This window comes from Saimiri boliviensis, chromosome 11 (genome assembly GCF_048565385.1).
Source record: "Saimiri boliviensis isolate mSaiBol1 chromosome 11, mSaiBol1.pri, whole genome shotgun sequence".
In the NCBI taxonomy this organism is placed as follows: Eukaryota; Metazoa; Chordata; class Mammalia; order Primates; family Cebidae; genus Saimiri; species Saimiri boliviensis.
This window is the reverse complement of record NC_133459.1, coordinates 108,541,053-108,553,786: the sequence shown is the minus strand read 5'-3', so window position 1 is coordinate 108,553,786 and position 12,734 is coordinate 108,541,053. Positions and strand designations below refer to the sequence as shown.

Sequence of the window (12,734 nt, the reverse complement as noted above, 5' to 3'; positions counted from 1 at the left end):
GTCTAGTAAATAGGTATTTGTAGTACAATTGCTGTGACAGAGATAAGTACAAGGTAATATGACAGCACACAAAAAGGAGCAAATCACACAGCTAGGGGAATATTTAGGAAAGCTTCCTAAAAGAACAAAAATCTAGACTAATCTCTGGAACAGAGGCAAGAAGTAACAAATTAAGAAAGATATGACAAACAGTGTTCTAGGTAGAAGTGCTAGCAGGGAAAAATGATGAGGAGTAAAACCTAAATTCTTATTTGTTGAGGATGATGAAGAGTTGTGTATACTGTTTTAAGGCGATTAGACTGTATATCCCCTAGGAAGATAGTGTGGGAGAGAGTAGTTCATTTATGGGACTATTACCTTTAAATTCACTGAACATTTGCATACAGGTATCATTGCGATAGATAGAAATGCTAAATTTGCAGACATGAGATGTAATTGGAAGTCATTCATTAATAGTTGAAGCAAGTGAGAAGAGGAGTTCTTAAAAGTAGTGTAATGAGGAACGAACCATAGATTTTGAACTGAGGTATGAAAGAGAATACTCCTAGTTAGGTAGCAACTTTAGTCAAATAATAGCAATGTGAAATGTTTGTCTTAGTTTTAACATAACATAGGTAACTCTTCAGAAACTACTTAAAAACTTTTGGGAATTGAATTAGTAAACTTTCATTTTATCTTTCCTTTCCTTTTGGTATTTTCCCTTCCAATGTGAGCTCTAGAAGCATGAGTCCCAGTTCATGCACAGTCTTTATTGATTTTTTAGAATCACAGATTAGTCAAAGGTTAGAGCAGAAAGAAACCTTGGAGACCATCTGGTTAAGTGGTTTTTATATTATGTTTTCAAACAACAAAATGTTTTCTGACAAAAAAAAACCCAACATAGAAACATTTTTAAAAGTAGGTGAAAGGAAGGCTGTCTTTATTGGAGGTAATTTAAGACTTTGCCATTTATTACATCACCTCCGTTAAGTTCATCTAGCCCTTTATGGTAGACTCTGAGGGCAGAGCTCTAAAGGGCAGCTTTTGAAAACTGTGCTTAATATTTTCATTTACAGAAAAAAAACTTGCTCAAAGACATATCATTATACTTTAGAATAAATATTCTGCCTTCTGGAAGACTTGCTTACACTATATAAAGAATTGTTCTTTACTGGTATTACTTAAAAGTTATTACCAGGTGCATTTTCTCAGAAACTTTAATGATTAATGAACATCAGGTTTCTTGTTGGTATAACCCTTGAAAACATGGGCTAAGGAAGGAGGGGGTAATTCCTTCAACCTTCTCTGGCCTGGTAGCACATGTCCCTTTGATAAACCCTGTCTTTTCTGCCAAAGGCAAATTTTATTTCTAAAAAACAGTTTTCACTTACAGGAGAAAAGGGGGGAAAATCAGGAATTAAGTGTTGAGGGGGTGAAAGTTAAAATGATTTTTTAATTTTTAAAACAGGTAGTAATAACAAAAATAATAAAAATAACCATAATAGCCCTTTTAAGCTTATTTTCCCTGGAATAAAATGTACTGCATCAGGAAGGGGCCCACTCACCTAAGAGAGCAAATTAAGCCTCATTTTACCTTCTTGACACTTCTCATGTTTAAAATTTTACCTTAATAAGATATAGAAATTTATTTCCAATAAAGTGAATTTGGAAACGTTAATTTGTCTTGATGTTCCCAGAACTGAAAAAATATTTTAGTGTTTTTATATATGGTAAAGAGGTTACTTGACCACTTAGTCTTGTACTTCTTTGGTTATTAAGACTTATTTTGGTATTAGTCTGTCAGACACTTTGCAAGGGACAGGGATGTAAGGAGAAGATTCCATTGACCCCACTCTTGAAGAGTCCACACTAAAGTGAAGGAAACAAATCATTGCAATGTGGTATGATAATTTAATAATACAAAATCAGTACAAAGGGAAACAAAATAATGATGCTTTTCTATGAAATAAGATGATACTTTAAGTAAACTCTGAAAGATGATTAAAAATTTAACGAAAGAGAGTTTGAGGTTAACCTTGAAAGTGAACTATGAGGGAGGGTATACACCTCATTCATTCATCTGATTTGGAAAATATTGGCTAACTTGGTCAGGGATTATTTCGTAAAGCTGTGGTTGATAGCAGTACTCCTTGGCCAAAGCAAAAAGTAAAACTGGTTATACAGAAAAAGGAATGAAGGTCAGTAAACAAAAGAATCATTTCCAAACAGGGCATCAAATTCTGAGCATAGAGATAGAAATCAGGAAATTGATTGAATGAGAGCTGAAATCACTGAGTGAACAGAAAACATTGGAAAATACTTGCTGAGAACAAAATACTTGGAACAGGCCTTGATTTACATAGTTAGATTTTATCTTTTCATGAAAATCTGATAATGTAAGAAACCGTTCAACTTCTTTTTCTATGCATATTTCATATTCCAAGAGTAGTTTCCAATGAAGTTTAATAATGATACTAGAGAAAGAATGAAAATACTTATTTTTATTATTTTTGTTCACATTGAAATAGAAGCTAACAGGTAAGTCTTCTCAAGTCCTTTGTGAGAAAAAGTCCAAGTAAACATCACTGATGGAAACAGCCTCAATTCTGTAATCAGCATGACTTTATAGGTGTGACTAGTTTTTTTGTTTAATAAGAACATTTTTAAAAATTCTGAAGCTGTAGATTATGTGCGCATCAACTACCATAGTTTCTAAACCATGTCAAGTGTTAAAAGCTTTCTCTTTGCTGTTTATATGTTGCTGCAGTAGCTAATTTCAGAAGAGGAGTGTGCAGTTAAATTTGATGGAGCACACTGCATCTGCTCAATTCCATTGAGTCTAATGGCCCTGCCAAAAGGCTGCATTAGCATTATAAGACAATGTTCTCCAGGCTCAAATAGATGTAGGACAGGCCTCATAATAGAGATTCTTGCGTCACCGAATCTAACAAGAACGTGCCTGAAAGGCTATAGCACAGAAAAATAACTGGATTCAGTCATATATATATATATATATATATATATATATATATATATATATATATATAATCTCCTCAGCGGTTTTACAGGGAGCAATTTTGTCTTGAGTTCTTATGAAAACAAAACACCAAAAATTACTGATACTGGGATGTTGATTTCTTTCTGAATCAAGCTGAAATTCTTGAGGATTGCAAGAAAGCTGACAGCCATTCAGTGCTTGCCATGAGGATATTTAATAAATTTGAGATTAAATTACATTAAATTGACATAGTTGTGGTATTCTGGGATATGGATTTCTTTGGAAATTTGATGAAAACTGGAAATCCTCTACCAGAAAGAATGTACAACCAAATATATACATTAAATTTAGCATATATTTTTAGGAGGTTCAGCTATTTCCTAAAGGGCATTTTTGGACTTCAAGTTAAAAAAAACTTCTGTAACTGACAAATATTAGGAATATTTGGTCCATGGATTTCTAAGAACAGAAATAAAGAGGACAAATTATTTTACATGGAACAGGTGATGACGTTTCATTCCTTGAATGAATTTACCGTGGCAGGCTTCTTCTAAAGATCTCCCTTGACATTACCTCTATACATTGTCTCTTATCTCACTGTACCCCTAGCAACACCCAGTCATTCTTTATCATATAGATTTTTTTTATTTTTTCACAGCAATCAATAAAACTAGAACTTATTTTTTATTGATTTTCTTTTTGTTGCAGCCTGTTCCCATTAGAATATAAGCACATGAACACCTTATTTGTCTGTTGACAGCTATATCCCTACCATTTGGAATGTTGTCTGGGAATACATAATACAGTAGTATCTGGTTGTAAAGCTGGCTAACTACCCACTGGCAATATATATGAATTCATGTTAAGTCAAGAATGATAATGGCAAACAGCTGGCTGGAAATGCATTACTGCAGCATGATAAACTTCCACAACATACTTAAACGGTCTGTGTTTCTTTTATCCGACTCATTTCTTGCCCCATTTAAATTTTTTTTTGTCACAAAATATTAATTTTCTTAAAAGGCCCGTTTATATGCAATGTTTCCAAGTCTGAATTGTGATAGGGAATATATCTTAGGGCACTATTTTCATCATTTATAAAAAACAGCTGCAAGCTCTTTCAGGCATAATATAACTTTGATAGGGATGAAACATGAAACTGAACTGCATATATATGTGTGGTTTAACAGCAAACTTTTCAGGGCACTGAAATATATATATATATATATTTTTGAGATAGAGTCTTGTTCTGTTGCCAGGTGCCAGGCTGGAGTGCAGTGGCACAATCTCGGCTCATTGCAACCTCTGCCTTCTGGGTTCAAGCAATTCCCCTGCCTCAGCCTCCCGAGTAGCTGGGAATACAGGCACATGCCACCATGCCCAGCTAATTTTTGTATTTTTTAGTAGAGACAGGGTTTCGCCATGTTGGCCAGGATGGTCTCGACCTCTTCACCTCGTGATCTGCCCACCTCAGCCTCCCAAAGTGCTGGGATTAGAGGCATGAGCCACCACGCCCGGCTGAAATATTCTTGAGGACTTTTCCATGTTCACCATATCACTTCATATCTTTAGGAATACATATGTTTACATTATATTTTAGTATTGTCATAGATATAAAATATAAAAGTTATTATATTCTCTTAGCAAGGTACAACTCTATGCCTTTCTTATATGTCACTTTTAAGTCATGTTTGATAATAATTTATAGCTGTAAAACCTGTTTGGCACTTGGTAAACTGAGCTTCAAAGGAAGTAATTTTTATGCCAACCAGTCTGACATTTTGGAGACAAGGCAGACTCCAAACAGGATTAAAATTCCGCTAAACCTGTTGGAATAGATCAACCCAAAGAGAAAAACTGCATGACATAATTTTAAGATGTAAGTCAGCTTGGTAAAATCAGATGGGGGAAGCATTTTTTCCTGATTGGCTAAATAGTAGAGCAAATAGCTTTCTATTCTTTATTCAAGAGATTTTCAAGATTCACAGTCATCATTTCTTAGAAAGATAAGGAAAGAAATGTTCATGATGTTGTTTTTCTTCCATAAGTTAATGCTGTCATTATTTTATTTTCTAGTATAAATCCAACAATTCAAAAGAACAGATTTTATTAAGTCCCAGACTTTGTCTGAAGCCACTAATGATGGCAAATTGTTAGCTAATAGTTTTATGCTAAGTTTAGTTAACTTTTAGAATGAGAAATGATTCTATAATCCTGATTTCAGTATGCATATTCCTTGCTGAACTGAATGACATTTATGACTCCTGGTCTTTTTATAAATAACCGTTTAACGTTATAAGCATTAATCAGTGAAGGGTTTGTTTCATATCGTAGCATCCACATATATTTCATGCTTCCTGCCTAGAACACTAGGTAGACTATTTCGTAGTAGCTCAGAACATTCTACTTATCATCTGATGATGGAGAAAGCAAAGTACACTTTGTCTCTGTATGTCTATTTTTTTTTTTTTTTTAGCTTATAAACAACAGAAATGTATTTTGCAGTTCTAGAGGCTAAGAAGTACCAGCTCAAGGTGCCAGTAATTTCTGTGTCTGCCAAGGGTCCTTTTCAGCTTCACAGATGATTCCTTCTTGCTGTGTCTTCAAATGAATATCCATCCTTTGATCATGTCATGGGAACTTTATGACACAGAGTACAATAAAAAATATAACTACTCCATCAAGTCAACAAGATGACATTTTTTATTCTGTTTTCCAAAGTATTGTATTTCTATAAAGCTAGGCTTTTATATACTTTGCAATGGCTGAAGTGATCAGATAAGTTTTTAAATTTTTTTTTTGTAAATTATTCTTTAAGGAGAATAACATAGGACTATTACATGTAAAACTTACCTTAATAGGGAAATAATTGGTTTTAGTTTGAAAGGAACATAAGCATAATTTTATATATAGTTACATTTTAAAAATAATTTTGCTGGTTGCAAAAATTATACATCTAAATTTGGTAATGATTTTAAGATACAAAAACTTGTTTCTTACTAAGAATAAGAAACAATAAGAAATTAGCATTATTTTCTGAAGATAAGATTTCATCAGAGAGAATATTATGACTACAAAGGTGAAATGACTCCATGTTTATGGAGACAGGAATCAGAGATTCTGCGTTTGTGATGAACCTTAACTAATCATAATTCTATTTATATAACACATCTGCTGTTATGTTTTCCTTTATCTCTACATATTGGAAACATAGTGAAATACTACCATTTTCTGAAGTTGTAGATATAAGTTCAGGTGCAAGTAATAAGCATTGTGATTCATGCGCCACAAATAACACACAAACACAATCAGACCAGTAACATATTATTATTTGAGTGATATGAAAGCTTGTTAATGATCTGGTTAATTCAGAAGATACCAGTTACGTCATTCAGTTAGGATTAAGACTTTCTGAGCTTGGATTTCTCCAATGCTTTGATTATGTGCGTGATTTAAAAATACTTATTATTTCCCTCAGAAGATTTATTTGTTGGAGATTTAAAAAACACTGAATAAAGTAAGTTCTTATTTATTTCAGGCACAAAACTAATAATAATTTATTATGAGAAATGCTTTTACTCTGGAAATGTTCAATGATTATCACATTTTTAAACTCATGTTACCCCACTTCTAGTGACAATAATAAAATCTGTGCTTGCTCTAGAAGCACATACACTATAAAGTGGAAATGGTGATAAAATCTCACTTAGAAAACAACAAAGTGCTCTGCAGTCTTTATGCTTCATGAATAGGCTGCGATCACCCAAATTTTGAATGTTAGTGGTGCCATATAACATCATTATAAAAAAACAAATAATGAAGATCCAGATATCTGTTGGAGGCTGTCTACTCAAAAATTCATTCATTTTGAAAACTAAAGTAACTTTTTTTCCTCATACAAGCTCAATATATGGAACATAGACTGAATATTTTTGTTGTGTGTGTACAATGACAAGTGAATGTCCTAAATTTTCCAACTCCCAATAGTAAACTAGAGCTTATGTAAACTTGTAAAAAAAAATAAATAAAATATTGCAAAAAGACCCAGAATAGTCATTAAATCATGCTAAATTTTTGTAGGCAGAAAAAGTAACCTTTGTTAAACCTTGACAGTTTCAAAATGGGGTTATTTAATTCTACAATTTCGACAGTGAGATATTTGAGGATGATGCTTTACTTGTAACATTTGAAATAAATTACATTTAAATATTAGGATTTCTTTACATGATGCTTTATCTAAATTATTACATCCTTATCTTTCAAAGAAAATGGTGGTAGTATGTATGTGTGAAACTAATCATTTAAAATGATTTGTTATTTATTATAGAATATACTTTTTAGATTGTTCGTTTCCATGTTAGTTTCCATATACGTCTATAGTTATTAACATAAGTATTAGTAAAGCTCCTCTCTTTGGGTTACACTATTTTTTTTCATACAGTGAATCAAGGTAGCAAAGGGTTGCTTTTCCATTTTGTTTTCTGAATTGATTATTTACACTTTTGAAATCACAAAGACAACTCCCAGATCTCCCCATCATTTTCTTTTGCACAAATCTTGCCAATAACTCCTGAGGGCTCATAATGTAAATCTAGAAGACATTACAGAAATTTTATTTTCTTAGAGTTTTCAAATGTGCTTATGTGCTTTTCAGGGTTCTAATATAAGGAATTTCATTATTGCAAGTTGTATGTAAAATATAAATTAAATTCTTGTACATTTAACTATGAAGAACAAAATTTGTTTAGTGCATATAATAAATGAGTAGAGTCAACTCAAATCCATATTTAGAATCCAGCTGTATCTTGTTCAAGAAACTGTATGTGTTGCATTCAGTGGAGTAAACAGAGTAACTCAGGTGTACGAAATTAGGTTTTGCCTTCAATGTCAGTGGCCCAATAAACTTGGAGTAAAATAAAGACACTATGTAAGGTATCTGGTTTGGTTTTCATTTTAGGTCATAATGCTTATGTAAAGGGGTAAGCCAAGAAAATTCTTCTTGACCACACTTGAAAATGGACTCATTTACTGAGATTAAATTTCAATGTATTTTATAAAAAATATTACTTTCACAGAAGTGAAGAGATACAATAGCACAATGGTGGTTACAATGGTAGAAATACATACTGCCAATAAATTGTTAGCAAGAGATTTAAAAATGACTGTACAGCACCGCATCAGAGAATTGTGTTAACAGCAAAATGATTAATGTTATTTTTCAATATAAATGAAATCCTTACTTTTTTTAAAGAAATATATGGCGTAAAAGTGCTTTTTGTTCTTCTAATTCCTACCAAAATATTTCCTGATGTGGAGCAAAAGACAGAAAAAAATGACAGTTAAAAAAAAAGACATTCATGCATTTAAGCCGCCATTAGTCTCTGACTCTAATATAAGGCAGATCATTAATCTCTTGCAAAACTATGACTTTAGTCACTTAAACTCTTTTTTTAGTGCTTTATATGACAAGGACATGATAGGCCTTGCAAATTTAGAAGTTAAGATGTGTTTCCAACATGGTAAGTTAGACAAGCTCAGCTATTTTTTGAAACACCAACTTTACAATAAAAAATGCTTTGCTTTGGAGAAATGATGAAAAATAATAAGAAAGAAAAAAAAAAAACAGAAGTGGTCCTATAGAGTTTATCACAAATTACACTGTTTAGATCAATGAAAACATTTGCCTATGTGTCATCCTCTGTCTTGATGATATGGAAAAGGGTGACATTGAACAGGACCTGGTGGCCATTGTTCCAGGCATAAAGAGCTCGATCTCTTGCATTGTAGTCAAGCATGGATATGTGGAAGTATTGGTTATGGAAGGGAATGTCTGTGTACTCATATGTGGAGGTTTTGGTAGAATAGGAATAATACACCTTGGCTCCAGTTAAGTGGGAGTTGGTGACATACAGTGTCCCACAGATCATGAAAGATTCCCCTGCACTTCTCTTGGGGTAGCCAGTGCTCCAGCTCTTCATCACCTCCAAGGTATCTTGGTTAAGTTGGCTGATGACAATATTGCCTGCATTCTGGTTAGTTGCATACACAGCCCACAGCCCGATTTCATCAGCCATTAGGTCGATGTCAGAGAATCCACCCCAGGTGTAGGGGTAAACATTATGGAAACCAGCATACTCCAGGCTTCGTTGGGCAAGCACTCTCCCCATATCAAAGCTGTATTTGATGATGATATTACTCTGATACTTGTTAAAATAGAGTGAGCCATTGTAGACAACATGGTTAGTTCCTGCCCACTTGAAAGGAAGGTTGTATGTCCTTGATTCAGCCCCACTGACAAAGTCTGCAATTGATTTGTATTCACGAACAATTTTATTGTTAGTATAACTGTCCATGTACCAGACCTGAGAAGAAGGAAAAAAATAAATGGAGTGACTAAATTCTGTACTTTTCTGATAATTCCAAAAGAAAGACAGTGAGAGTAAGCACATATTAATATTATAATTCTCAGGCTCTGGAAGCCACATTACCTTATTGCTGACCTGCTGCAATGTGAGTATTTCAGGTTTTATAAAAATATTGCTATGGTCTATTGATGTGGAAAAGAAATAACTGAATTCACTGTCTTGGCCTTAGTTTGCCTTTTGCTTTTTCCTGCTCTGTTTTTTAAATTCCTGACCATTTGGTGCATATCACTGAGTGAATCAAACATATGTCAATGCAAATTACAACGCCTGATAAATCAATGCAATCAGTGAAAACTACAACAAATATAACCTTGGCAAATTACATTTATTCTATCTCTTGCTCTGAGAAAAGGGTATAGTCTAATTTTGCATATTCAATTGAAATAAGTACCATAGAATCTTCTAGAAACACTTGTTTATTGGGCTAGCTTGTAAGTACAACTACATTTTGATGAAACCATTTTACTAACTTAATAACTAACCTCATATGGATGGAACCCTTGAGAATCTTAATTTATACTGAGTTCTGCAATAGGACATAAATAGAACTATCTCAAGTTTTTAGCATATTGATTTACATAATACAGGCATTGCCAACTTATGAAAATACCCCCAAAAGTTTCAGTGCTATATCTTTTAATATTACCTCTAGACTCCAGGGATATTTAAGCTTATTTAGCGAATTTGTTTTGCCCTTGAGTTTTTCACTTATTCAGTGCTATTGTTTTTTCATACTAAAGAACATATTTTAGAAAGAGTATAGAGGGAAATTTGTATGATTGTAATTAGCCCTTTCAAGCATAAAACATGACTAACATCAATAAAAAATAGATTCACTAAACTGATGAATTGGAGGATGGAACATTTTACTGAGATAGATTTGCCATGCTTCCTTAAATATGTTAATATTATAAAACAGAAAATATTTGCAAATTATGTAACAGTTTTCAAGTACAAACAAATACCCCTGAAGAAAATGAATAGTCCAGAAGAGACAAAGTGTAAACAGAACTTAATTCTAAGCAAAGGTGTTTGTGGGAGAAACATACTCTGTTGTTTTTTTCAGATGCTAAAGGATCTGTCATCCAAGCACCAAATCGGGTTCCAGAAGTCTTGACCGTAATTGGGCCTGTGATTTTCATCAGTTTGCCACATGCTAAAATTAGAGAAACACAAACATATTAAGTGAACATAGGCAATGATTCTAATACACATGCTCACACTAAGAGCAAAGAAGGGGATCATAAAATTAAGTCAATCCATGGGATTAACATAACATTTCTGAATGAATGATTATTCATAGTTCAAAGTCCTAGGCCCTTTAACCAAACTTTGAACCATCAGGAGTTGCTTTTTATGCTCCAAATTTTGAACATAAATTTTTAAAGTGGGAAATGATTTGTACACTCTGAAAAGAAATAAATGAGGAACAACATTATTATTATACCAATTCAGGGCTGCTTCTCTTAAGTAAAAAGTTAGGCAAATGACGCGAATTGCCCATAGACCAGTTTACCTGATGGCCAGAAACTCCTGTCCTTCCCTGCCCCCATGCTTTGTGACTATGGATAACTTATACAAGCCAGAAAAAACAGTTCCAACTGATTTCGATCTGTATTGGCAAAGAAGCAGCCTCCAAGAAAGATATCTTCATAGGCTATCAATAAAAAATTCTGCCGGTCACAGTGGCTCACACCTGTAATTCCAGCACTTTGGGAGGATAAGGTGGGTGGATCATGAGGTTAAGAGATCAAAACCATTCTGGCCAACATGGTGGAACCTTGTCTCTACTAAAAATTCAAAAATTAGCTGGGTGTGGTGGCATGAGCCTATAGTTACAGCTACTTGGGAAACTGAGGCAGGAAAATCGCTCGAACCTAGGGGGTGGAGTTTGCAGGGAGCTGAGATTGCACCATTGCACTCCAGCCTGGGCAGCAGAGCAAGACTCTGTCTCAACAAATAAACAAATAAATAAATAAAAATAAAAAAATCAGTCACAGTCTATCAGAAAGAGGTAGAGTTTTGAAAGGTAAATGCCCTATATAGATAACAGGTCTGATAGGGCAGATATGAACACACAAAGAAGAAAATCCCAAAAACTCAGACCCTGAGACCCCAAAGTCACATGCAGATGAAAGATGAAGAGATGTAATACATGACGAAAAATTAATGACGTTCATGACAAAAGTTGTAGTATTTTTATCAGCCCACCTGCAAACAAGATCTTAGAAATAACTTGGACTTCATAAATGCCAAAAGCAAAAGCAAACAGAAAGCTAGACATTATTGTGAGCTTTTAAGGAAGATTGCCATAAAGTTTTAACTATATTGTAAAATATTGTGTTTGTCCCTTTATCTGGTTGATATTAGTCTGGGTGCTTATCTTTCTTTTCATCTTAAATTCAAGTTTTATTTTAGATGGAGAGGTACATGTGCAGGTTTGTTACATGGGTATACTGCACACAGGTAGTTAAGCATGGCACCTAATATATAGTTTTATGAGATTTTTAAACAGCAAAATTTAAAAGTGATTTATTATACACATTGCAAAAGGCAATATGGCTGCTTATAAATGTTGCGCTTTGGTCTAAACAAAAATCTTCTTTCTTGTGCATTTATACCATGTTATCTTCTTCTGTTTCTTTGTTTTCTTAAAATTTTTTTGGGTCCTATTTGCTCTACATATCTTCTTTCCTCCTCTGCCATTTATCAATTTCTATTAATTCCTGTTGGCTCTTGTTTGTTTGGAAGGAAAAGAACACATACCCAAAGCAAGACAAAGACAAACTAATTCTAACCTGGAGCTTATTTTGGCTCCATTTCTCTATATATGCTTCTTATAAGAATAATTTATAATAGACAGAATACTAAGCTTTTCAATTAGGAAGATGATGAATGGTAACATTATATCTTGCACTGTTAGTTTGGTGATAACTACAAATTTAGTAACCTCTAGCATTTCATAAAACCTGAATTGAATATATTTTTCCCCTTTTGTAAAAGAAATCAAATGTGATGGCATTGTTATAGCCACCAAGTGAGTTACTTTACGATTTCCTCAAATCTGAAAAAGACTTTATGGCATTATCTGTATTGGATAGCAAGACCTTGCATTAAGCCTATTTGGAATATGTAAGCTCTAATTGCTATAAACACATAAATAATATATGAGTAAATTAGTATCAATTTGAAATAGAAAATGTTAATCATATTCTGAATGGATCTAGTCGAGTATATTCTCTGAATGCAGAATAAGTGAAAGTAATATTATTTTTAATAATGTACTATATAAATATTTTTTAATCAACAGGTGATATGAGCATAACAATTTG

The 12,734-nt window shown here is 33.4% G+C and overlaps 1 protein-coding gene and 1 long non-coding RNA gene across 3 annotated transcripts in view; one reads left to right on the top strand and one right to left on the bottom strand.

Moving 5' to 3' along the window:
• LOC141580336 (uncharacterized) overlaps positions 1-12,734 on the top strand; it is a 494,168-nt gene that overhangs the window by 202,239 nt on the left and 279,195 nt on the right. The window lies entirely within an intron of this gene.
• Positions 7,915-12,734, bottom strand: part of OLFM3 (olfactomedin 3) — a 194,021-nt gene continuing 189,201 nt past the window's right edge. For both annotated transcript variants that reach the window (XM_010343804.3, XM_074381333.1), the window contains exons 5-6: positions 10,452-10,558; positions 7,915-9,339 (exon numbers count right to left, since the gene is read on the bottom strand). In XM_010343804.3, the coding sequence (XP_010342106.1) occupies positions 8,662-9,339; positions 10,452-10,558 (785 nt within the window). In that variant the 3' untranslated portion in view covers positions 7,915-8,661. The remainder of the gene's footprint in view (positions 9,340-10,451; positions 10,559-12,734) is intronic.